The sequence below is a fragment of the Gobius niger genome (assembly GCF_951799975.1).
Source record: "Gobius niger genome assembly, chromosome: 4".
In the NCBI taxonomy this organism is placed as follows: Eukaryota; Metazoa; Chordata; class Actinopteri; order Gobiiformes; family Gobiidae; genus Gobius; species Gobius niger.
This window is the reverse complement of record NC_136855.1, coordinates 8896500-8922300: the sequence shown is the minus strand read 5'-3', so window position 1 is coordinate 8922300 and position 25801 is coordinate 8896500. Positions and strand designations below refer to the sequence as shown.

General features: G+C 46.6%; 1 protein-coding gene across 2 annotated transcripts in view; it reads right to left on the bottom strand.

The window, feature by feature from the left end:
- The window catches only part of herc1 (HECT and RLD domain containing E3 ubiquitin protein ligase family member 1), an 80346-nt gene continuing 54545 nt past the window's right edge, over positions 1 to 25801 (bottom strand). For both annotated transcript variants that reach the window (XM_079554602.1, XM_079554603.1), the window contains exons 40-80: positions 24739 to 25012; positions 24415 to 24622; positions 23380 to 23546; positions 23184 to 23300; positions 22846 to 23089; positions 22310 to 22428; positions 21186 to 21409; positions 20581 to 20849; positions 19615 to 19667; positions 19140 to 19340; positions 18820 to 18994; positions 17679 to 17946; positions 17043 to 17256; positions 16254 to 16462; positions 15961 to 16088; positions 15555 to 15691; positions 15197 to 15397; positions 13372 to 13502; positions 13042 to 13259; positions 11941 to 12058; positions 11703 to 11849; positions 10589 to 10690; positions 9553 to 9726; positions 9083 to 9382; positions 8944 to 9006; positions 8349 to 8474; positions 8131 to 8269; positions 7845 to 8026; positions 7517 to 7672; positions 7311 to 7433; positions 6489 to 6591; positions 6242 to 6411; positions 4686 to 4824; positions 3908 to 4077; positions 3538 to 3707; positions 3212 to 3377; positions 3060 to 3136; positions 1507 to 1759; positions 1275 to 1427; positions 424 to 729; positions 1 to 345 (exon numbers count right to left, since the gene is read on the bottom strand). In XM_079554602.1, coding sequence (XP_079410728.1) covers positions 160 to 345; positions 424 to 729; positions 1275 to 1427; positions 1507 to 1759; positions 3060 to 3136; positions 3212 to 3377; positions 3538 to 3707; positions 3908 to 4077; positions 4686 to 4824; positions 6242 to 6411; positions 6489 to 6591; positions 7311 to 7433; positions 7517 to 7672; positions 7845 to 8026; positions 8131 to 8269; positions 8349 to 8474; positions 8944 to 9006; positions 9083 to 9382; positions 9553 to 9726; positions 10589 to 10690; positions 11703 to 11849; positions 11941 to 12058; positions 13042 to 13259; positions 13372 to 13502; positions 15197 to 15397; positions 15555 to 15691; positions 15961 to 16088; positions 16254 to 16462; positions 17043 to 17256; positions 17679 to 17946; positions 18820 to 18994; positions 19140 to 19340; positions 19615 to 19667; positions 20581 to 20849; positions 21186 to 21409; positions 22310 to 22428; positions 22846 to 23089; positions 23184 to 23300; positions 23380 to 23546; positions 24415 to 24622; positions 24739 to 25012 — 7080 coding nt within the window. In that variant the 3' untranslated portion in view covers positions 1 to 159. The remainder of the gene's footprint in view (positions 346 to 423; positions 730 to 1274; positions 1428 to 1506; positions 1760 to 3059; positions 3137 to 3211; positions 3378 to 3537; positions 3708 to 3907; positions 4078 to 4685; positions 4825 to 6241; positions 6412 to 6488; positions 6592 to 7310; positions 7434 to 7516; positions 7673 to 7844; positions 8027 to 8130; positions 8270 to 8348; positions 8475 to 8943; positions 9007 to 9082; positions 9383 to 9552; positions 9727 to 10588; positions 10691 to 11702; positions 11850 to 11940; positions 12059 to 13041; positions 13260 to 13371; positions 13503 to 15196; positions 15398 to 15554; positions 15692 to 15960; positions 16089 to 16253; positions 16463 to 17042; positions 17257 to 17678; positions 17947 to 18819; positions 18995 to 19139; positions 19341 to 19614; positions 19668 to 20580; positions 20850 to 21185; positions 21410 to 22309; positions 22429 to 22845; positions 23090 to 23183; positions 23301 to 23379; positions 23547 to 24414; positions 24623 to 24738; positions 25013 to 25801) is intronic.

Sequence of the window (25801 nt, the reverse complement as noted above, 5' to 3'; positions counted from 1 at the left end):
AAATACATAGTTTTTAGTATCAGACTGTGACATAATGAAACGGGTGTGAGAACTTTCCGATCTGAGCGTAACGTTCCATTTGTCTGCAACAGTCACGTGTTTGGTCGTTGGTGTGTTTATTATGTGACAGTTTTTTGGTGTGGTGGTTTTTTCCGCGGGTCAGTAGTCCGTGTCCGAGCCCTCGGCGTTGTCCACGTTCCTCGACAGCATGTAGTTGTCCATGTCGATGGATCTGCAGTTGTTGATGGCGTAGCGCAGGCGCTCGGCCATGACGCTCTGGCTGGAGTACGGCGGCAGGCGCAGCTGGAAGAAGCAGGTCTGGGACGTGGGCAGGCTGTCGTACGGCTGAGGGGCAGAGGGACAATACGTGTGAACAATAGAACCATTTCAAAGCCGAGAGAGGATCAGAAAACCGACACTGACCCTGTCCACCTTCATGATCTGGAAGCGCTGCGATATGTCGGCGGTGTTGGCCGGGAGGCGGGAGCGTCCCGACACGAAGCGCATGAACAGGACGCGCTCCTCGTTGGAAAACTCCTCCAGCGTCTGCCAGAACCACTGCACCAGCGAGTGCTGCTCGTCCACCTCCCGGTACCGCACCACCTTCTTCAGCACGTCGCAGCTGATCTCCGGCAGCCCACACACCATCTGCTCCAGCTGCCGAGACGTGAGGAGCGAGAGCAGGGGCACCGGGACGATCCACGACATGCCCTCGCGCACCGCTGCCACCTGGGGGCGCACAAACGACACATTTAAAGGGTTTGCACAGGAAGAATGACAGAACGTCGTTGTGTTGTATCCATATCCCATTTTAACTTTCGGCCTAATAGGAATAGGTGGCGTTCACATTCTAAATCGTGAACGCCGCCTATTCCCAGGTCCAAACCCAAGTGACGCTGCATTTCTGGAGGTAATATTAGTTACAAGTACTGTACTGTATCTCACGGTTCAGTTCACGGAGCAAGTGTATTATAAAAAATAAAGAATCATTTTGAGGCAGATCTATCATTCACAGCAGCCTCAGCAGGACTCGGAGAAACCTTTTCAAAGCAGGACTGGGTGGTCTACATCCTTCAGTTTAGCGGTGAGTGATGATAACAGACCTGCGCTCTGTCTGGAGGCACACACACACACACACACTGGCGCCGGAGCTTAAATATGAAGAAAAATAGACTAAAACTTGCACTTGTCACTTTAGTACAGTGCATATCGTCAGATTTTTGCACCGCGGCACGGTGGTGTTACACCCCTAGTTAAAAGTGCTAAGTGGTCACCTGTCGGTCGATCTCGTGCAGCCGGTACTCGATGGCTCGGTCCACGTACTCCTTCCTGTTGGAGAAGGTCAGGGGGATGCTGTTTCCTCCGGGAATAATTGGCACCATCTTCCCGTCCGCGCTCTGCCCCACGAACGAGTCCAGCGTGATCATCTGGACGAGACAGATATGAATGACTCTTTAGGATTTATGACTAAACCAAGAAGCACAGTTTTCCACTTCTGTGACTCACGTCGTTGAAGTTCTCCTCTGTGATGCCGCTGTCCTCGATGTACAGGATGCTCTTGAGCGTCTGCACGTACAGCAGATCCACCTCCTCCAGGTCCTCCAGAGCCAGAGGCACACAGCACAGCTGCTTCCACACCAGAGGAGCCAGGTGCAGGTCCAGCGGCTTCTTGGTGCGGATGGCCACGCCCATCAGAATACCCAGGAACTTAAACTGAAGCATGTGCTCGTCCAGACAGGCCGACGGGTTCAGCAGGAACCTGCAGGACAGGGAGGGGCCGGTGAGTCTGGGACACTGGTCAGACACTAAAAACATGTGCAATAGGTGTATCCTCCAGCCAGGTGATTCTGCCCACCAGCCTGGCTCCACATCATGGAGATGGGTCCGCGGGCGCGGCACTGCTGTCGACCACTGCTCCTTCCGAGTTGCCCCAGTGGCATCGAAGGATGGGTTAAATGCAAAAGACAAATTTCCCTAACGGGACAATGAAGTAAACAAACAAAGACACGTGTCTTTAACACGGTAGCTGTGTCTTTGTTCAGCTCATTATTGTTCGTTTACAGTAAAATACAGCTCATGCATAGCCATTTCGTACAGGAAGTTTTGCCTACAACAATTAGGGTGAACAACAGACCTCACCACACGCTCATGTACTGTATGTCTACTATGAAAAAACAATTACAAAAAACATACATTTTGAATGGAAATATAGTGTGTTGTGAAAATGTTAAATCAGTGTTTGCCAGATAGTCATTGATATTTGTTTCATGTAATTTAAATTCCTTGAAATCTGACATTATTTTGCTTTTCAAGAATTATGTATTTTTTTTAGGCGGGCACTAGTGGGATCCTAATAATAATAATGCATCGGTTTTATATAGCGCTTTTCTGGACACTCAAAGACGCTTTACATTGCATTATTCGTTCACTCCATACTTGGTTATGGTAAGCTACTATTGTAGCCACAGCTGCCCTGGGGTAGACTGACGGAAGCGAGGCAACCGTCAGTCTACCCCAGGGAGGGGCCGTGGTGGTCGACCCCTCCGACCACCACCAACCACTCACTCACTCACTACATTCGCTAGGCTTCCTGGTGTTCCCAAACGGTCTCCCATCCAAGTGCTGACCAGGCCCTTCCCTGCTTAGCTTCCAAGGTCTGCCGGGATGGGGCAGAGCAAAGGCGGTGTGGCCACATCCTCCATTTGACAAGTCGAACACACTCAGGAAACTCTAGACTTTGGGAATCATATCATTGCATCCAAGTTTTACAGCCCAGTCCAGATGAAGAGGTCGACCCAAAGATAGTGTTTACTCAACAGGCCTTTTCTACGTGATGTCGGAACGATATCTTCTGCTAAGTTTAAATTGAAAACCTTTGAGGAGCAGATCGAGCAAATTAAATAACTGCAGTTAAAACTGTTCTAAAGAAGGTGGGGACTTTGTGAGAGCTGGGTCCTACAACTATTCCTCAGGTTTTCCTCCGACACAAATGAAAAGGGCATATTTTGGCCGTGTACTATCTCTCTTTAGACAGAGAGGATATAGTAGCAGTTCCTCACCGGTCCCGGTTGTATCCGACCTCCGCGGTGGCGTTTGGAGACGGGATGAGCAGGTCCACGACTCCGGTCTCCAGCTCCTGCAGCACAGTCCCAACATGAGCCTGTTCTCACACACTACACACACTGCAGTACAGAGCCCAGTGGAGCTGTACCTGGCACATCTCGGTGATGGTGTCGTCGAACACGCCGCCCGCGTCGTCCGCCCCCTCCCCCACGAGCTTCACCTTCCAGGCCCGGGACGGCAGCCTCAGGTCGGACGCGTTCAGCTTCACCACCTGCCGCGCGATCTGCACCAGGATGGGCTTACACTTACGCCCGCTGGAAATGAGCAAAGGATTTACTTTAGTGAGAGAAAAACAGACTTCAGCTTAAAAGGGCTAAAAGGCCTCGAAGGACAAAGGCCACTTGTCCCAAACTCAGACACAAATGGCTCAGTGGTGGGAACAGTAGCAGACGTTGTCGTTTCTGCAGCACTGACCGAGTAGAGATGCGTTTGACGGTGATCTGGGGTCCGTAGTTCTTTCCCTGGACCATGGTTTTGCCGATGGAGCGGACCATGGGCAGAGTGTAGACGCGGGGCGCGAGCAGAGGCCGCAGCTGACCCTGCACGATGCCCCAGGTGCCCGCGTTGTAGTGCGACGTACAGCTCTGAGGACAGACAGACACCATGCGTTCGATCATCTGAAAAGGTTCTTTAATAAGTCTTACAAATCACCAAACACATTCAGAACCGGACACCACAGAGCGCCGCGAGTAGTCATCTTTTTTATTGCATTGCTTTTACTTTCATTGTTTTTTGCCACTTTTGTTGCTCTCACAGTACATAGTTGTAGTAGCATCAGCAGTACCTGGTTGTTGGGGCTGAGGTTGAGCAGCCTCCAGCTCGAGTACATCAGGTCAGAGAAGTGGTAGAGCAGACGCAGGCGAGCGCGGACGGCCTCCATGCTGACCTCCCTCAGACCGCTGAACTGAGGGGGCACCGAGAGGGGCAGGCCCAGCTGCAGGGGCACCGAGGAGCCTGACGGGAGAGAGAGAGATCAAGATCTACTGATAAATGCATCGTCAGGTCAAATGGTAACGCCAAAACATCGCCCACATAAAAAAATAAGGGACTTTATGAGTGGCCAAATTTGCAAATATTTCCTGCAATGATATCTAACTAATGGATTGATAGTTAGAAATAGTTATATGATTCAAATTTCACCTGTTTTTTTTAGGTTCAAAGCTCAATAAATCAGGCAGGAATTAGACATTAATGAATCCCTCTGTAAAACCTTCAAAAACATTGTTACTACAGTACAAAACTGACTAAAGTGGAGATGTTGCTCCAAGAGAGTAATGTGTAAAAACTTACTTTGACATTAAAACTAAGAGGAAATATTTTCACCTGCCGTGTCTCGTCCTAATGGACCCCAGGCTTTTTATGATCTCATGTGCAGCACTTTGGAAATGTTTTGTTGTTTAAATATGGATGAATAAAGTGGATTGGATTCAGGCTGTGAATAAAACTTAATCAAATATAAGATCTAAAAAAAAGAAGCTCTGTAGGATGGCCTTTAACTGTCTTTACTGTGGATTAAACTAAGTAAGTAGAAAGTAGTGTTTCATGTCTGTCTGGCTCCTCACCTGGAGCTCTGGGAGGCACAGAGGGCGCAGTCCAGGCCGCGCTGTGGCAGCGTCCCGCTGAGATCTGGTTGATATTCTTCCCCTGAAGGGCCACCACGAGCGCGGGCTCCCGCACGTGGTTCGTGTGGCCCAGACCCAACTGTGGAGACAAATATCATCTTTCACTCTGATGGAAAAGAAGTATATTTTTAATCATTAATTTATGAGCAATTAAATGTTGTGAATGTGTTAGAAGGACGACAGATTACAGGGCTTCCACCGAGCAATGGAAATGAAATCATGTCTTAAATGTCATAGATTATGGCCATTGGATGAGAGAGGTTATGGGCCATATACATTTGGAAAAGATCAGATGTACCCTTAAAGGTCATACTGGTACATTTTGTGAGCAATGGTTGCCATTTATGCAATATTTTGAAAGTGTATCTGCTGACAAACTTATTTAAGCTGCAAAAGCCCAGTAATCTACAAATGTGTATATCTTTTTGATCCGGTATAGCAGGGGTGGGGGGGACTTTTTGTTTGATTTGTTTGTTTAAATGGATCAATGTATGTTTTAAAAACAATAAAAAGACTTTTTGTCATAGAAAAGTATTAAATTGGATTCAAAGCGGCATTACATCCATCCATCCATTTTCTTCTGCTTTATCTGGGGCCGGGTCGCGGGGCAGCAGTCTCAGCAGAAAAGCCCAAACAATCCACCCACACCTCCCCTAGCTGTTCTGGGGGGACCCCGTGGCGACACCAGGCCAGCTCGGAGACATAGTCCCACCAGCGTGTCCTGGGCCTTCCACCTCCCGCGGACCAGGAGGCTCCGCGTCCGAGCCACCTCAGCTGGCTCCTTTCGATGTGAAGGAGCAGCGACTCTACTCCGAGCTCCTCCTGGGTAACTGAGCTCCTCACCCGAGCTCGAAGGGTGCGCCCAGCCACCCTGCGAAGGAAACTCATTTCGGCCGCTTGTATTCGCGATCTTGTCCTTTCGATTTCGGTTTCGTAAGTAATGACAAAAGGCATTACATCCAAATCTATTGAAAAATAATGACTTTGCTCGACTGTTTTTACAGCATAGGTTCACACAAGATACAAAAATAAGTGTGGAAAACACATTCTGCAATGTAACCACTGTGTCCAATTTGCTTTTGAATATCTAAGTATCTCCTCTGCGTAACCTTTAGGATGATCCTGTTGCTAAACTAAACATGCTGCTAATAACCAGCTCTTTCTGCAGTGGGTACTTAAAGAACAGATTATTATGTATGACATCATCCCGAGGTGGCTCGGGCATCTGTTTCGGATGCCTCCTGGTCGCCTCCCGCGGGAGGTGTTCCAGGCATGTCCTAGTGGGACAAGGCCTCGTGGAAGACCCAGGACACGGTGGTGGGACTATGTCTCCGAGCTGGCCTGGTGTCGCCTCGGGGTCCCCCCAGAACAGCTGGAGGAAGTGTGTGTGGATCGGGAAGTTTGGGCATCTCTGCTGAGACTGCTGCCCCCGCGACCCGGCCCCGGATAAAGCGGAAGAAAATGGATGGAAAATGGATGGATGGATCATGTGTTACCTGTCCCTCTGAGTTGCTGCCCCAGGTGTAGACGTCTCCAGTGGAGGACAGCACCAGCGTGTGCTCCGCCCCGACCGCCACGTCCTGCACCTGAACGCCAGACAGCACCGGCACCTGCTGCGGACGGTTGTGGTTCCTGGCTCTGCCCTCGGGGAGGCCGATCAAACGGTCTGAAACAGCAAAACCAGATTCAAATCCACACTCCAAATGTGAATCATGTTGATGCACGGAGAGTAAAAGAACAAACCTTGGCCAAATGTGTAAACTTTTCCGTCTTTGGTTAAAGCCACTGAGAACTGAGTCCCACAGGCCACTTTCTTTATGCCTATTCCACACAGGACGTCCACTTTCTAGAAGAAAAAATAAATCACTGCTTAGAATTGAGAAAAACAGAGTAGCAGCAAATGAAATGAAATGCTTTTTAATGAGAAAAAAAAAATCATTTAGTGATATCAGTTTGAAACTTTTGTTTCAGGCTTTTTATGCAAAATAATGGACAAAATTGCAGACATTTTTAGCTACGAAAACCCAGTACTGCCTAGACCCAGGTTTACACATGGTTTTATTTGTTGATACATTGTTTAATAAAATATTTCTTTAGAAGCGTTTTCAGCTCTTGTTTAGTTTTTGAAAACGCTTGTTCAAATTTTGCCTTGTTTTATGGAATTCAAAATCAATAAATTAGGCAGGAATTAGACGAGTCCAAGACAGGAATGTTTGGAGTCTGTAGGAGTTACAAAAGAGGAGATGCTATTGCAAGAATGTAGAGAAAACCTAATTTTGGAATTACAGCATCGTCTTTTGTGCTACACGTGGATACCAAACGAGGCAGTGCCACGATGTTGTAGTTTTTTGCTGTAGATCTGTCTACTAGCGGACAAAACATCAGAAAATAAGCAGCGTGAAGAGAGGGTGTGGTCTCTTTGTACATTACAACTAAAAATCTCAACATGGACCTTTGCAATGGCATTTAAGGCCACAATTTTGTCACGATTCATCTGACGACTTGCCGAAAAACCCTGTACATAAATGGAAGTAGAGTACAGTTTCTCTCCTGTGCTGGCAGTACCTGAGGAGAGGACTTGGCCGTAGAGTTTCCCAGCCCCAGTTTGCCGTAGTCTCCGTCTCCAAACGCCCAAACCATCATCCCGTCTGCGGACACCACCAGCGTGTGGTTCAGACCGCACGCCACCTGCACATATCAACACTCTGATGCTGATCTTGGACTCTACTAAAACTGAAATAAAGTGTCACCGACGTTGGTTTGGGCCGTACCTGTCCCACCTGGTATCCCTCCAGCGCAGTGACCTTCTCGGGCAGTTTCTTGTTGGACGTGTTTCCGAGCCCGAGTCGACCGTAGTCTCCGTTTCCAAACGTGAAGAGTTTTCCATCGGCGGTGACCACAGCCGAGTGTTTGAACCCACACGACATCTGCACAGACATACGACACACGGCAAAGCTTTATTTAAGTAACGAGGAAGCAGACGGTTCATCTGTAGGTAGGTCCACACCAATCCTACCATCAATACATAATCCTCCATTTAAACAAAGATGTGAGACAATGGCACTGCAGCAGTCATTGATATAGTCCTTATAGTCTTACCTGCACCACCTCCTCTCCCTGCAGAGCCTCGATCTGCCGCGGTCGTCTCTGTCGGTCTGAGTTTCCGTGGCCCAGTTTCCCGTAGTCTCCGTCCCCCCAGCTGAACACCTCGCCGCTCTCCGTGAGGGCCATGGAGTGACCGTCGCTGCCACAGGAGGTGACCAGCTGTGTCACCACGAAACCTGTGCAAAGAGACGCCGCGGGTGAGGAACACGAACGAGGAACATCAACAGGCCAGGGATCTCCCAAAAAAATCTTGCAAACTAATTAGTGGGACACGTCTGACCTTGCAGAGCGGAGATGACCGTGAGCACGTGCAGGTCGTCGGAGTTGCCTTGTCCCAGTCGGCCGTAGCTGCCTTCTCCACAGGCCAACACGGTGCCGTTGGGCTGAATGACGAAAGTGCAGTTCTGACCACACACCACCTGTGACAGCAGAATAATAAGTGTGACTGAAATGGACTCCGCGGTGTGAAAAGTGTGTGGCACAGCGATGAGCCTGTACCTGCTGGGCCTGAGAGAAAGAGGGCGCTATCGTCGGCACCAGGATGTTTCTTCCGGCTTCGGCCAGCTGTCCGTGCCGTCCTGCTCCCCACAGGAAAGCGTCGCACTTCCCCCCGAGGTGCCAGTCCTGAATCACAGGAGAAGATTTTCAAACGTATGCCCTGTGAGAACATGGCACTTGACGAACTCATTACTTAACTCAACATTATTCTCATATCATTCCCACATAAATAAAGCACAGACCTGTTTCTTTGGCCGTGAATTTAAATGTGCTCACTTTAATTAATCCCCAAACAGAAAACAGACAATCTACAAATGTTTTCCCTGATCATGATATGGCAGTGGTTGGATTTACAAACCACATTCATCTTATGGCTGAAAAATTCTTTATGAGAGAGTAATTTGTCCTGAGTAAATATGTTCTGAGAGAGAAGATGTTGAACTTTGAAACAGTTTTTGTTTCATGTGGATAGGTCAAGACATGACCAAGTCAAAAATGCAGCATTTTCCACAATAGGATTCTTAGCCGCACCAAGTCCATTTGAAATGACTGGCAGTTTGCAATGTCGTGTGTTAGCATTAGTGATGTGAATTACCTCTGGTCGAGACGTTGCCCAGGACATGATCTGCTCGTCCATCCCAGTCCATTTACTGTTGTCCTGAAGAAACATCACAACAATAATAATACTAACAAATACTAACAAAAGTGTAATCTTATAAGCCGCGGCGTCTCACCATGAGCAGTGTCATCTCCTCTTTGGCCACTGGCTCCAGGTCAGGGACAGTGAAGGATCCTGGGAAAGTGAGTCCCCGGGCCAGAGCCTCCGCCGCCTTCACCGTGGTGGAGAAGCAGTCGAGCCACGCCCACTCGCTGGCGGTCCACACGGCCAGCCCGGACTCCAGGGGGCAGTGTCGGAGGTGCGGGGAGATGGGCGGCCGGCACAGGAGCTGGTCCAGGTGGAGACCCACGGCCAGAGACGCCAAGCACTGCATGTATGGACTGTGCACCAGCTGCTCCCCGCAGACCACGTGAGGCTGTGAGGAGGACATTAAGATTCATCCAAAGTCTAGACTGACCTGATCATGTGTATCAGTTACTCTGGGAACCCTGTCTTACTTTATATAGGCATTTTTTAAGGCACATTTTTAACTATATAGGCAGTCGAGAAGGAGCTCCACGACATTTTGAACGGTAGGCGCGGTACCTTCTCGTAGGCGTACTGTTCTTGCAGCATCATGGGCAGCCTCTCCAGGAAGGCCCTCATGCAGGGCGCCATGTTGAGCCCCACCACGCCCTGCTTCTTCAGGGCCGAGCGGCACGTAGCCAGGACATGGTTCGACGACATGAACTCGTTAGAGCAGTTCACCACCAAAACATCCTGCGAAAAAACAAAAACACGCACACGCATACACACTTTTGTCAGGAATGGCTATTGGGTTTCTCAAATATAGAATTGATTTGAAAGTTTTGGCAAATTATTTCAATTGATTTTTTTCCACAAAGTGTTTTCAATTAAAATGTTTGTAGAGGTCTAAACTGCGAGAATAGCTGGTAATGACAAAATGAAACCCGAGAATATTTAGTTTTTAGTCTTTTTTTTCCCCCTCATATTGATTTTATTTTTTCAAAAGAAAATAAATACATCTAGATGAACTAAGACAGACCTTTAACACATAACTCAGTTCAAACAAAATGTCTCTCAGTGGTTTCTGCCAAAGAAATGACGGTAAACCTGAGGATTATAAAGTCCCATGATGATAATTGAGATTGACCAACGTCGAAACTGCGATTCTTATTAAATTTAGATTTAATTCCTCAGCCCTACATGGCTTTATCCACATGAATAGTTTCAAAAACAGTCTCTATAAACATGGAGCCAGTTCAGTACATCCAAATGGATTAACTCGTGTGTGAAAATGTAGTGATACACACACCAGGCCAGTGTGAGGCGCTGTGACGCGTCCACAAACATACAAACAAACAACGCAATTATAGCTAGAAACTGCTCCATGGATTTATAAATCTTCCAAACTCACGGCTGTTCCTGTCAGTCCAAAAGCACAGACAGAATAGAGGCGGTTTCCTGGGTGGCTTTCTCTCTTGTGACCCCCCAAAACGTTGGTTTCATATAAACACTACGCAGGTCTGATCAAATATTCTTGCATTTGAACCAAAGCTTTGTGTGCAGCTTTTGAAATAGTGAGTTTATTACAACAGTTTCCAGTCTCTCTCAGCTGTACCTTGGACCTGTTGGAGCAGACGGCCACGCCCACATCCGGGATCCACACGATGTTCTGGATGGCCCCGGATCCGGCCACCACTGTCTGCAGCACCGAGCCGTCCTGAGCACGAGGGGAAAGACATGAAGGTGACACGGTTACGTTTCCTACAGAAGTTACTTTGGATTACTGGACTGGCAAACAACTCAGAAGATCCTGTTTCTCTTGTGCACCAAATCATTGAGTCATGAACATGCTGAACACAGTCTGCAAACACTTAGAGGAAATCAAAATCATTTTCTGTCTTTGCAGGTGCACAGTTATTCTTACAGTACAAGTAGCTCTCAACCGTTGTTATTTCACTGGAGTCTCTCACAAGGGAACATAAAGGTTAGACACCCATTACAACATACAAGGAATGAAACATAACATGCACAGGTCACATGTGGGGAAGATGTGGAGAGATGTACGAGTCAGTCAGGAGTGAAGGAATTTAGAGGCAAAGTAAACTCAAGAGACAGATCATGGAACAGAACACGATCAAATACACATGACTAGACTCTGCTGTGGAAACACAGTTAACTTCAGTCTAGTGGAGCTCAGGAGCAGAGTCAAATAAACTCACTTGGAAAACGGCTGTGAGACCAAGGAAGATAAGAATAAGTAAACATATTCTGGAGAAATGATGCTTAAAAACATTATTTCAGGTGTAGTTTGATAGATTTCATAGCTGGTGAGAAGTCCGACTGGCGTTCCCCCCCACAGGCAGCAGTGGGAATAACAAACTTTTAATAGCTAAACTGTTCAGAACCTATCCAATGTTGACTTATGGGCTTTTAAATGCTTAGTCATTGTTCTTTTTGTATGACCTAATATAACCCGGGGACGTACAGATCGAAGCTTCAGCAGTAGAAGAAGAAACGACCAAAGGGACAGGATTACGAACAGGATGTGAATGAAGTGAAATACTACTCCAGGAAGTCCTATATCATGCTATAATCAGGTATTTACAACTGCTTTATACAGTTTAGTCTTGATATTTTTGCACTACAACTCAAAATAACCTGTGTGTCAAAGTTGAATGTTTGAAAAGCTTTGATCAAAAAGCAGTTCTGTCCTGTGTTAAATCTCTCACCCGCAGAGACCAGATGTTCATGAGGCCTCCCACTCCTCCGGACGCCAGAGCCAGACCATCGGGACTGAAGGCGACGGTCCGCACCGGCGTGATGTGCCCCTTCAGCTGGAACACGCACACAGCGCCGCCCTCTGACCACTGGGAGCACTGCGGACAGACAACAATACCATGAAGTAGAACTCAACTTTTCGTATTACACACATGTGCAAACAGGAATGTTTTTGAAAGTAAGCGGCACCATGAACTTGGGTTTGGCCTCGGTCTCCCACCATCCGTCCACGCCACACGTCGATTCAGGGAAGTCGGAGATTTCCTGAGGCACCGTCCAGATCGACACCAGACCATTTTGGCAACATCTGAAACGTCGGAGTAAAAAGTAAAACTCTGGAAGTATTTTTTAACTTCTAAGACTTTACGTTAGTGTTCATGTGCCCTGCTGAAGACTTGGCTGAGTCGAAACACATTGGTGTCTAATAAATGTGAGTAAATTAATACTTTTTTACTTTATTATGTAAGTTCTGGCCCTCAGATCTTGATGAGCACCTGTTTCTCCTGCCCACAGTGGGGATGTAGCGAGCAATCGCAGATTCCTTCTCTATTTAAACATTTTATTTTGATTTACGCTCTATATGGCCGAGATGCACACAAGCCTCTGAGACCAAGTCAAGTGAATTTATACAACAACTTTAAACCAAATATTCCGAAAACTACTCTCTAGTAACTAAACAACTAGAGCATCTCATCAAGATGTTTAGATGTCACATTACAAAACGTGGATAGTAAAATCCTGAGCCTTCACTCGCCTCCACTACGTGATGGTTCAAAGACAGAATCGTTTCAGGCTCCAGATGTCGTGTGTTTATCTGAGGCAAGTCCATGCTAACTGTGTTTATTTCCACAGAAAAGTGCAGGGAAAGAAAAATGCGGACATGTTCATGCCTGGGCTCTGTTACTTTGACTCGGCGATTTGCTGACGTTGTATTTTGTTGACAAGACTCTGTGGCTCATCTTTGGCTGTACAACGGTTTATCCCTGTTCCACAAACTACGACCTGTGCTTTTGAGCTACGATGCCACCCACGACATGTGACTGTTTGTCGCCGCCAGCCAAAATAGGTATACGAGTGCCCAAACAAGAAAACAAGCCCAAATTCAAAACTATTGGAAAGTGTGAGTTCGCAATGTTCTCAAATCTCAAGTCCCCGTGCGAGTGTCAAGAGTCCATCTCTTATAATGGAGGTCAAAGTGATCAACCAAAAAGCTTTGTTAACAGCAATAGTATACATGTTATCATTATTATAAATATTACTGTTATGTCCCAGGTTCCTTTAATGACTTACATGGCGAACAGGGCGAGGGGTCTGGGGGCCCGTCCCGGCAGACTGCACCAGGACACGTCGTTCACCACTGAAGGGTTCCTGATGCTCTGGAGACAGCGCCACCCGGAGCCCGACACGTGCTCGCCACCCAGGTTCCCCCACAGCTTCACCGTCTCTTCTTTGGCACAAGTCAGCAACATCTGACCATTGGGACTCCACTTCATGCTGCTGATGGACTCCTGGACAACACAAACTCCATGATGGTATTGTGCACACTAGACTGATCCCTTATCACTATGGTTTCTATTAGACCAATAACGGGATGTGTTATAATCTCTAAAACTCCTGTACCTTATGTGCGTCAATGACCACGATGGCCCCTTTCTCCAGAGGCTCTTTAGACCCGATCAGCAGCTTCCCATCGGCGTATCCTACAGCGAAGGGCCTGTCCTCGCAGTACCAGGCGATCTGCATCACGGCCACTGAGAGAGGAGGCAACGGTGTTAGATATTCATCCATCAGCCTTTTCACTTTGTTGCTGATTTTGGTCATTTTCTTTTTGGAGTTATTCTGAGTGCTTTTTTTCCTGATCTGTTATGGAAATAAAGTAATATTTTTCAGGCGTCCGCCTCCACCAGTATAAAAGGTCGACCTTGAGAGGCGGCCTCTCTCCCGGCTCCCTGCTCTCTGGGGCGTGTCCACGTCAGGTGTGCACTCCCAGCTCGGTACCTGGCAGAAGGGCTGCAAGGTTAACCGAGATGGAATTGCAACCAAAGTTTTGCCTTCTGCAATAACCAAACCTCAAGAAGCTGAGGTTTGTTTGTTCTTTCAGACTCTTTGACTGATAGATGTTCACCAATCAGAATTGTGGAGCCTCTGATCTCAGGTTCAGCTGCATCAGATTAAAGCAGTACTAAGTAAATCTTCCCCCTAGAGGCCATAAGCGCAACTGCAGGTGTAGTAGCAAGTTACGAATTTTTAACTTATTAATGGTCTTGGAGAGTAAATACTACGCTGACAGGAAAGGCGAAGGGAGAGAGGGTTACTGTGCATCCAATTATACAATATAAATATTTTTTTTCACTCAAACTTTGCTGTAAATACTGTTTAAAGTGACGTTAGCCCGCAGTTAGCTTTGCCCGTTAGCATGTTAGCTTCTTCTTTGTGATTCCATTAGTGTGTATTGCTTTCTCCGCACCGGTGGCAGTCAAGTTGCAAACATGGTTTTCTGGCCAGAGACACCAGGGGGAGATGAAAGACCATCCAATCATCCCATAGACACTTGTATTACCCCCACAGGGACTATGGAAAGGATTTATTAAGGTAAACACGTTACTTAGTACTGCTTTAAAGGTCTGAGTTCCTATAAAGCAGATTCTAAATTGTTTAGACGCTCTGTGATTCCATCCCAGACATATTTTTTTGTCCCCCCAGAGGTACTCTGAATGTCAGGGAAACTCCTCCAGAAGAGGGAGCTGTCCACATAAAACCAAATACTTTTGAAAATAGATTATTGTGTGTTCTCCTTCACTCATCATTTTGGCAGTTTGCAATTTGATTTGTGAATCTTCTATTTGATACATTTAAATGCACAATCGCAATAATTGTTCCTACCTGGCAGTAGGACAATACAGTCCACACGCTGGAACAGTTTGCGTTTAACAGCTGCAACAGACTAGTGAAACTTTTGCTTTTCTTGTCCTATGCTGCACATGTGTAGGTTTAAAATGACACAGACTGGCCCAGCGCGACTGACTGAGGTGAAAGACAGAACCGCTGAGCCGAGAGGGAGGAGAGACACTAGTTCATGATATGTGCCCATGGACACACGCTTTGTTGTTTTCCAAGTGCAGGAGGTTCCTTTTGTCTCGCTACTTTCCTTTTGGGGTTTAGATCTTTTGAGATGCGCTACAGACTTTTTTTTCCAGCAACATAATCTCTCGCCGATAATCCTGTTGAAGTGCCCTTATGGAGAGAAGAAAGTAAAATGAGATCAGCTAAATCTTCCTTTCCTTCCTGCATTGTCAGTATTGCCCATTGTTCTTTGTCTTTGTGTTTAGTTCATGCGTTGGACACCTGAACAACACGAGTACGAAATGTGCCAGTAGAAAGTGAACATATCTGTCTGAAATGAAGCAGAAAATATGTCCCAATTGCAAACAAGGCCCTTCCCTACCGTCTTTCCTGTAGCAGTGCTCGAGCTCTGTGCGGTGCATACTGGACGAGTCCAACACTTCGATGAGGCCCAGGGTCCCGTCCATCCGTCCCACCAGCAGCAGGTCTTTGGGCTCCCCGCACCACAGGGACTCCGCCTCCTCTTTAGGCCAGGCCAGAGCAGACACCCAGTGAGGCTGCACGTCCAGAATGCCCTTACCCCCTGGGTCACACAGAGAGTAATCAAGAACACGCACTTGCATTTCAAAACAGAGAGGTCGAAACTACAGGGTTAACAAGTTTTACGCATAAAACTACCAAAAGTAACACTGGAGCTAACTGGACTTCTGTGGGTCGAGAAAGGAACATTTCTGACTCACCATTGACTTGCCAGATGTTGACCAACTTCTCCATGGCAGAGGCCAGGTACTTCCCAGTGACGCTCCAGGCCAAAGGGGACAGAGAGGGGTCCGAGGGGGATCCGAGTCCAGACATGCCCTCCTCTGAGGAACCATCACTGAGAAGTAGCAGTAGCATTTGTCAGACCGAACTCAGAAACAATGAAGGCAACAGTGCACACACAAAAATATACTATAAATTTATAATACTATATCTTTTGCAAACAAATAAAGTGAATATTTATTTCACATTATTTCATGCTCAATACAAAGGAAAGTAATTCTTTTATTCCCCTTATCAAGCCATGTTTCAGTTCTCAAATGAATTAAATCCCAAACAAAGAAATCTTTATCACTGTAATTGCATTGTAAATAACAAATCTCTTACTTCTTGTTGAAGATGCAGGTTTGCTGAAGCGTGTACTGATTTTTGGTCACAGTCCAGACTCGAACGGTGCCGTCGTTTCCACTCGTCGCCAACAGATCTTTCTTACTGCACCAGCCGCAAGTGATCACCTGCGTTTAACAACACACCTATTACAAACTATCCATCTAGGACACAAAGGATTTTAAGTAAACAAATGCAGAGGGAAGGAAGACTTGTAAACGTTTTTTTTAACAAAGAAATGGACAAAGGGCCAATGGACTGAAAGGCTAGTGATTGTTTCCACTCTTCCTCACCCTGCTCTGATGCGCCTCCAGCTTGATAAAAGAGCACTTCCGCAGGTCCCCGGCCATGTCGGCGAAGGTCTGGGGCCGACTCTGGTTGTTGTCGCGGTCGTGCGCCGCCAGAGTGCGCACCAGCTGCTGCGCCGCCCACTGTCGGTGCTGGGACGAGAGGCGCGAGGACAGGCAGCAGGCCGCCAGAGCGTTGGCCAGCTCCAGGGGGCCTACAGCGGAGGGATTATGGAGGGAGGGGTGAGCATAGAAGTGCGCAATTAGACCTGCTTGGAACACGGGACAAGAGGCGACAAGATCGAGTGGTGAGTGAGGGATGAGAACAAGGCACAAGACACCAACTTAAAAGCAGTGACAAAATGTGATCAAACGCAGCTACAGTACTGTGGAAAAGAGAGGGGCGCAAAAGTCTATGTTTTTGGTCTCAACAAAAGGTTAGTCAACACAAGCACAGCACAGTAATGGCGTTCTAATATGATGGAAATAGTGGCACCTAAAAGTGTTCATGGAAACAAGACACAACTACTTTTGCACAGTACTGTAGATGATGAAAAAAAAAAAAACATGAACTATGCAACATGTGACTGAAATAAGAAAATACTATAATACACCAGTGGTTCCCAAGAAGTGGATCAAAACTGTGTATCCTTTGAATTAATTATCAATACATTTTACGAGAAAATATGTGTCAGAGTGGATTCCTTTTCGACATTTGTAAGGATAGATTCAATGACACCAGTTGAGAACCACCGGAGGAGACAATAACGTGCGTAAATGTGAGCGTCCACGCACCTCTCTTCTCCATGTCGGCCTTGTCGTACGCCGGCCTGAGCCTGGCTCCTTTGTCGGCGAGCAGAGCCACCAGAGCCTGCGTCACCACGAAGTTGGGAGACGTGATGAGCTTGTTCTCCTCCGCGACGCCTCTCAGGAAACTGGGCAGAAACTTCCTCTGGATCGGGTCGTCCACCGTCGTCAGGTTCATCCCGGTGGCAGCGGAAATGAGGTTCTGGGTGATTAAAGACACAGGTAAATGAAACAGGCCGTCGTTTTACGTGCTGCTGAAGACTAGGACTGTTAAATTAACCACATTATAAAAAAAAACAAATAACACATGAATGATAGCTTAAAACAAACTATATCACATATTTTGAGTGCAGCTTTGTACGTAAAATCCTTCAAACCTTTCATGGACGTGGATGGCAAACCGTTGATTAGACAGTTTAGAAGGGCCTTGACTCAAACTAACTGACTCACACTACGTATCTTCGATTGGTTAATTCACCCGATTAAAGATGATGCCAACCTCCAGACTACATGTCTTAATAAAGAATTGGAAAAGCCTGTAATAGACACTATAGATTCATTCTTTTATTCTCTTTATCTACTTTATTTTAAATCTGGATTGGGCTAAATAATGCAAGTCTTTACCTGAGTGCAGAGCTGAACCAGGAGTTTGGCAGCGTTGGGACTGTTTGAGGCCAGGCAGCCCACAGCGGTGCTCAGGTAGGCCAGGCAGGAGATGGGTTTGGACGTCTTGGCTGCTCCCCGGGGCCTCTCAGACTGTCCCGTCCCAGAGGGGGGGCTGGTGGAGAGACCGGCTCGTCCCGCGGCGGCCAAACACATGAGTCTGACCAGAGTCCTGATGTCAGTGAGGCCCAGGGACTCCAGGCCTGCAGCCAGACTACAGCTGGAGCCACTGAAGACAGACAGAGGAGAGGGAGAGATAGCACTAGGTTTGACGGGAGACTAATCCACAATGGGACAGTGTCAAATGTAAATGTTAAAGAGACTCCAGTGTTTTTTAACCTTGGAAACTTACTGCTCTATGTCATCCTGTGACATTCAATTCTATTCCAATACAGGTTTATACAGTAAAGGAAAGGCCTGGGCAATTAATCGAATTTTAATCTAATGGTGTGTTTTAACTGAGGATAACTGAGGATAATTCAGTCCTATCACATTCTGGAAAAAAATCTGAGCCTGAACGAGTTACAAACAAACAAGAGGGCATGTGGCATGGGAATAGAAGAGGATCAGGTTAATTTAAATGTAAAATCAGCTAGAAAATTGCGTTAACTAGTCTTAAGTAGGTAAAACAGAGAGGAGAGATGTCAGAGGATCAGGACACGGTCACGCGGACGAAACGTTTCATCTTTGAAAACTCTCGCTGTATTTGGACGGTGAGGATTTTTGAGGCTGCAGCCGAAAGAAGAGCGGACTAGCTGGACATCTGTAAGTTTGAGCCGTCTTCTATACTTATAAATGCACCACGCGCTCGTTTGTCAGCTTTTGACATTCTTCAGACATTTCCACTTTTTGGAGCTCCTTTGCAGATGTGTGTGTTTCCGTGGTGCAGGGCCAGGTGAGGGGTTGTTTAATCAATAAAACAAAAACAAAAAATCAAATCAAAAATCGAGACCAATCAATATGGGGTAAATAGAGCACAGAATTTCAACCAAAACTGTGAGTGAACATGTTTAAGACAATGGTAGATGGAGCTAGGACAAAATATCGGATCGGATCCTGCCCACAGAAACCCTGCAATATAAAAGTATGGCTGACGTCTCACCTGACAGAGAGCAGAGACAGGGCCCTCATGACCATGGTCCGGGCGAGCAGCACCTGAGCGGCCGCGGTGACCCTCCTCAGAGCCATCACGCGGTCGTGGGGCGTCTGCAGTGCGGCCGCCTGCTCCCCCAGAGTCACCCTCCCGGTGGAGCTCTTATCCACTGACGTCTGACAGCCTGGACACAAACGGTACGTCAAAGAATCATACGAGAGAAAATGCAGAGACAATCATGAGGTCATTTGTTCTATTGCTAATGCTGTGTGTTCAATCAGTGTTCATTTCGTAGACTATTTCGTCTCGTTGAGCTTTTTAACGCTCACCGATTTGCAGCAGCGTCTCCTCCATGCTGTTGGTGGCGGTCACCATGGCGACGGAGGCTCCGAGGGGGTCGCTGTCTGAGAACTGCACGGCCTCTGGAACGACCCGCCGCTCGCTCAGACCCAGAGGCCCAGCCAGGAGCTCGAACTCCTCCTCCCCGGTCAACTTCTCGTCCTCGTCCACGTCCAGCATGTCCCAGTCCTCTGTGGGGGCCACACACAGCGTTATCGAGCTAGCGTGAATAACAATGTCGATGTGGCTGTGTATAAGGGGTTCAAATTTGGGAGTAAAACATTGGAAACTTTCTGTGTTTAATAGCACTGGTAAGGTTCACTTAATTGTCCCCGTATAGGGAAGTTTATCAGGAGTCAGGAGTACCGAGTTGGAAATGTGAACTACATCAATTACTGTCCAGCCTAATAGCCATAAGAAACACAAACTTGCAAATATCAATTATAGATGTGAAAAGGGTTTCACCTTCATAGACACTGTCTTGTTTGCCGAGCAAGTCAGGAGCTTGGCCTTTGTACCTGAAAACAATATAACAAAATAAATGCAAAATGCACATAATACAAAAGTCCACAGTTGGGCTGTTATACGACAAATCTACAGTATGTCGATATTAACAGTCATGCCCTTCTTCTAGCACAGATCATGTCACTGTGCTAAAACAAGGCCTCATTTCTTTTTGTGCTCCAATCAGACAAGTAAGTCACTTCATGCTTTTAAACCCCTTCTAAAAATGTTTTGTCTATTATGTTAATTATATACAATGTGTGTACAGCACTGTTCTGTCTCCTAGGGCTGGGACGACACACTTTTGTTACAATCCGATACGTATCACGATAATCAGGGGCCGATATGATACGTATTGCGATATAGTAATTCTGAAAAGTAATTTGTTTACCTCAAAACTGTGTAAAACGAAAACAGTCATGTTATGTGTTCTAATGACATTTGACATTTTTAGTGTTAAGTGTTAAGATTGAAAAGTGCATCAAACAAAATGTGCAGAATAAAAATGCCTCCAAACACAAGTATTGAGTATTGTGATACTTCGTATTGCAATAATAATTGCGATAGGTTTTTTGTCCCATCTCTCCTGTCTAAGGCGTTATTTATAAATAAAGTTGGAATGGAGCCTTTTTTTAAAGTGAAGTGTTTTGGGCAACATGTGTGTCTAATGTCTCCAAATTGTTGCTTTTTACGGCTGTGATTCAGGATCACTACCTTCATCTGTCGTACTAATATCGTTCAGGCCCTTAGACAATATGTGCATGATATTACGAGTGATAATGAAACAAGAAGGTTATTGCTACAGTACAAATCTAAATGATAAAGGAGTTGCCATTGAGGATGACACTATATTCAGCAGCAACAAAAAACAAATCAAAGCAATATTCGTTTTTCACACAACAGGAAAATGAGCATTCTTGGTCACACCTCTCCACTATGGGCACTTTGGCTTTGCTCTTGATGGCCAAGTACTTCTCGCGGCAGCTTCCGCAGAGCAGGTAGTACGGGTTCCCGCTGCCGCACTCTCCGCCGAACCACCCGTCCACATAGGAGCCGTTGCTGCGGTAACCCTGTCGGTTGGCACTGCGCCCACAGCCCGGGTGGCTCTTCTTCATGTGCGCATTAAAGTTGGCCACGTTGGCCTCGCACAACTCGCACACCACCACCTCGTCGCGGTCGTCAGCTTCGCAGACGTGCTGGACAACAAGACGCAAAGTTACCAAGAATTGACATGACAATGTTAGAGCTTTGGTTAGTGGCAAGAACTGGAAAGGCACTCATGCAATGGTAGTTGGCAGCCGGGGAAATGTTAGAGCGAAGCAGGAAGCGCAGATGAATGAGGGGTTAAAATATTAGTTGGTTGTAATGAACATTTTGAGCCGGGTTCAGGGCTGCACAATTAAACAACTGGATCAACCCATAAAATCTAATTTATTTCGCTGACATTGTGCAGCTCTAAGCCCTTTGTTAAATGACAGACGGTGCAGCGGGGTAAAGGCAGCAGCCCAGTGGGAGCTTAAAGTCACACACACCCATGTTGGCCAGTCCAGTACCTCTGGGATCCACATTCCCAGAATCTCGGAGTCCGAGCTCAGGTCCTGCCCGAACATGGCCTCCATGGTCTCCTCATCCAGGTCCATCTCCAGCTCCTCGTCCAGGTTGAAGTCATACAGCGCCCCGGGGTCCTGCTGCTGCAGAGGGGGCACCTCTCGGCGCGCCTGACTGTGGTGGGCCTGCACCGAGCGGTATAGCCCCGCTGAGACAATGAGAGAGAGAGGGGGTGAGTCAAGAGTAATAATATAAGTAACAATATATATACATATTTTTTTGTAAAGTCCCTCCTTCTCGGATCTCTGCAACTTATCAGAGTCTAGTATCCTCCCACGTTGACCAATGAGACAATCTTTTCCTGTGAACCAGCCTGTCAGGTCCAATCAGGAGGGAGGGGGAGGAGCTTGATTGTTTACTTTTGACAATTCTGTTCCTGCTTTCCTCATTTTACAAACTAAGAAGGGCTTACTGATTAAAGAGGGGAGGAATTAATTGCTTACTTTCAAATTTCGCGCTATGCCTCCTCACTTTACAAACGTGCAGACTATCACTTTAATGCAATTGTCCTTTTGCTGTCATTGTAGCTTTTTTGGCAGGTCACTTATGTTGAATTTGAAAAAAGTGAGCCGTAGATATTGGGGGAGGCCCAGCTTTACCTCCAAGCTTAAGTGTTCACTGCTTAATTAAATTAACTACTACTATAGGCACCAAAGATAATGTTTCCTAGGTTGCTAATGTATTAATGTATGTTTGTGTTTTTAATATTGTGTCTTATCTTGGGCCCTATATATAAGCAAACTGTTGCTTCAAGGGTGTCCCATTTATGAATATGCATTATTCCATGAATGAATGTGTAAATGTTTTTACTGTATATTCATAATAAACTGAACTAAAACTACTATTTCAGCATTCCCTATTACAGTGATTGTTACTGAGCCTCCATGCATTTTCCACCAAAAAGGACCCCGTGCACAGGGACTATTTGAGCACCTTAAACCTAATCTATATGACATATGAAAAGAACACAGAATATTGTCAGTAGTTTTTAAATTGGGTGAGGAGGTCAGGAAAATGAGAGTTGTAATGTGTAAAAACATGTCCTCACCGGCTCGAGCGAGCAGAGTCCGCGCCGCCAGGTCAAACCTGTGTTTGCGTCCGGCCGCTCTGCCCCTGAGAGGAGCCCCATTGGAGGCCGAGGCGTTCTCCGGCTCCAGACCCTCCGGACTGAAACCAAAATCAATGTCAATAAGAAAACTAATGTCCGTTTCACAGATGTACGGCACAAATGAAGAATGTTGTCTATGAAACAGAGCTGCATGATTACGATATCCAATAAATGTCCAGAAAGTTTCAAGACCATAACAATCACATTTTACTAAACTATCTCATCACTAACGTACTACTGTTGTATCACTTTGTTGTTTGTGGTGCTGTGAACAACAACAACATTGTGCAGCGTGTTGAAATGACTCTAATGAAGCTAATGGAGATCAAGATAAATACAAAATGAGGACCAGTCAATTTAACAAAGCAATCATAAGGCACTACTTTTTTTTTCATGTTTTCCGCAGTGATGACCCCCCAAAAAAATGTCAATAATAATAATACTGTGCAATTTTGTGATAAGAATAACACCTCTACCTCTCACTGAAGCCCTCCTCCAGCTCGGCGGTGTCTGCAGAGGAGATGTCCCCGGGGCAGCAAAGGTAGGGGCTGCAGCTCTGAGACTTCCCCCCATGGGAGGCGGTAGCTCCTGGGCACGAGGGGTCCGGCTCTCCGCCCACGCTGCTGGGTCTGGGCTCCACATGGTCATCCTCTCCCGGGTTCTCGATCATCCACATGGCCAGCACCGTGATGTTCTGGGCATCGGCCTCTCCACGGGTCCCTGAGGGGAAGCAAGAAGAAGAAATCCCACTGAAACCATTGAAACTTTTCAATGACATTTAAGGCTTTCGTTTTGGCACAATCTCTCTGCTTACCTGTGGCCTCTAGAGCCTTGGTGATCTGCCTCAGAGAAAATCCCATCTCCAGCAGAGGAACAGCGATGGCTGGGGGAGGAGGAGACGTGGACAGTCGACTGGTGGGGTCCGACAAGGCTAAACGAACAAAATCATATGTGAAACACGTAGGATTGATCTGTTTCGACCTGGAACAACATCCTGGCAGAGTACTCACAGGTGCCCGTTCGGTTCTGGGGTCTGGAGGGTTGGGAGTCGGGCGACGTGAGGCTCTGCCTGCGACCCACTTCGTCAGAGGGCGAGGTGGGCAGGGAGGAGACTGGGGGAGTCTGCGCCCGGCGGGAGGGGACCAGGGTGGTGGTGGGGTAACTCGAGAACATTTGTCTGAAATACAAAAGTCACGGTGAATTAGTAACTTATATTTTTTCAAGAAACGCTACTTTTCCTTCAACTTTCTTTTTAGTCGATGTATCGTACATAATATGTCAATTGGTATTTCCCATTTAAAAATGTGAAATACTTTCTGTGTGGAAAAGGCAGACTTGGGTGGTCAGGATGCTGAATTGGGCTGGAGCACCCTCTGGCAGCAGAAATGTCACCTCCACGTGTTTGCCCTATTTTAAACAATGGAGCTGGCTCCAAAAACGCAGTCAAATTGCTAACATGAACGAACTTCAGCTAGCCTGTGCTGAACGCCTCGCTCCCTCAGTCCACACTTAGTTTTACAGTCTATGGGTTCAAGTGATAGTCTGCAAGTTTAAATGCTTTGCAAATGTAATAGATTGTGTATAACTGACTGCAAGGGCCATCTGACGTAACGAAAGTTAAATTAAATAGTGACATTTTTTTCTGAAGTCTCTTTCTTTGCTGATCTTAGCAACTAATCAGAGTTCCCGATGCCTTAACTTTAACCAGTGGAACGAGTTTTCCTGTTACTTTCTATTTTATTTTATTTCTCCCTTTCTCTCTCCTCAATTTTTAATCTTACAGACCATCACATTAAAGCTCAAAACGTGTGATTAAGCATGAAAGATCAGCTTTAAATTTACTTCATAAATAGTGTACTCTGGCCAACAAGTTAAGCAACTTCAACGTGGGTGAAGTCTTCTCTAATAGATAAAATTGTTTTGTAAAATGGAAATAGATTTATAAAAAGGAGAAAAAGTATCAAATTCTTGCTTGAAACTTTTAGTGAAGCTACTCTCAAAGCTTTGTGATGTGTTTCCTTCCGGTGCATCATGTGTGTCCTGACCTGAGCAGGCTGAGAGGCATAACGCCCGGGCTCTCCGTGGCCGGGACGGTCTCTGTGTCGGTGACTGGGGTGGTGGCGGTGGTGGTGTCCTCCAGAGACGAGCTCATGAAGGACGTGGTGCTGGAGGCCGAGGGGCTGGTGGTGACCGGGGTCTGAGCCGACTGCTCGCCCTCGGCGCCCTCCACCTCCCCCTCGGGCTCGCTGCGCACTACAGGGACAAGGACACAGAGAATAATTGTTACATTTGGACGCTGTGTGAAGTCAGGGCCATTGTTTTCAAAGAAATTCTGATCCTCCACCCCTAAATGTATTGAATGTCCTCACCGGGCTTGGGCTTCCCCGCGGTCGGCTCGTCCAGCAGCCCAGTCACCACCAGTTTGTAGATCATGGCCTGCGCGCGCTCCAGGTCGGCCAGGCCCAGCGCTCGTTTAATGGGGGACCTCATCACGGCGCGCTTCACCATGTGCCGCATCAGGAACTGCAGCGCCGCCCTCATGTCCACCTCCTCCTGACACACCGGCGACGAGGCAGCAGGGGGCGCCACGGTGCTGGTGTTCAGGTCTGCGTTATGTCCGCTGGACACCGGCTCCGGGATCACCTGGAGGAGGGGGAGAAATGACAAATGTTCAAACCAACTCAAATCTCGTTGTCTCGTATTTGTTCGTTGCCTTGCCAAGGATGTTATTTGTAATATTTATATTGTTTTTAAAAATAAGATAAACATTCAAAAAAGGTAATGATTGAATGACATGATAGTGAACAACAAATGTGTGCCCTGTTGTGGAGCAAAACTACTTTCAATATATTACATGTTTTTAGAAAGTCTTCGGGCAATTTCAAGAGGTGTTATTACACTTTTGGGAGGTGTTTGGTAATAATCTCGATTCTCGAACACATCTTTATCACTATCTTACACTGTTGGTGAGAAAATGCAATGGTGATCCAAAACAGCCAAAACAAAATATCTTGTAGCTTCAGTTCCTGATTTTCAAGCTATCTCCCCATAAGCTCCTCCCACCTCCCTGCACTCGCTCCCCTTCGCTGTGCAGCTGAATAGTGAGTGCAGCCTCGTATGGCTGTAATGAAGCTGTTTTTACTCCGCAAACAGATGTTTAAGCTTAACAAGAGATGGAGATGTACAGAAAGACACGTACGACCTCAGGAGGAGCTTTTTGGGAGCTGTCGTGGCGCTTCAGTCGGTGGAAGTTGTGTTATCAAAGCGGTGATCGCCAAAACAAGTATCGGTTGAGTATCGGATTTTGTTTTGTTTTATTTAGATTTATAAAGATTTTAAAATTTAAGCTAATCTTTCTGTGAAATAGACAAGAATGTGACAGAAAACTTGCAGTTGAATGTGTTCTGTACTGTAGTGATTGCATTTATGATA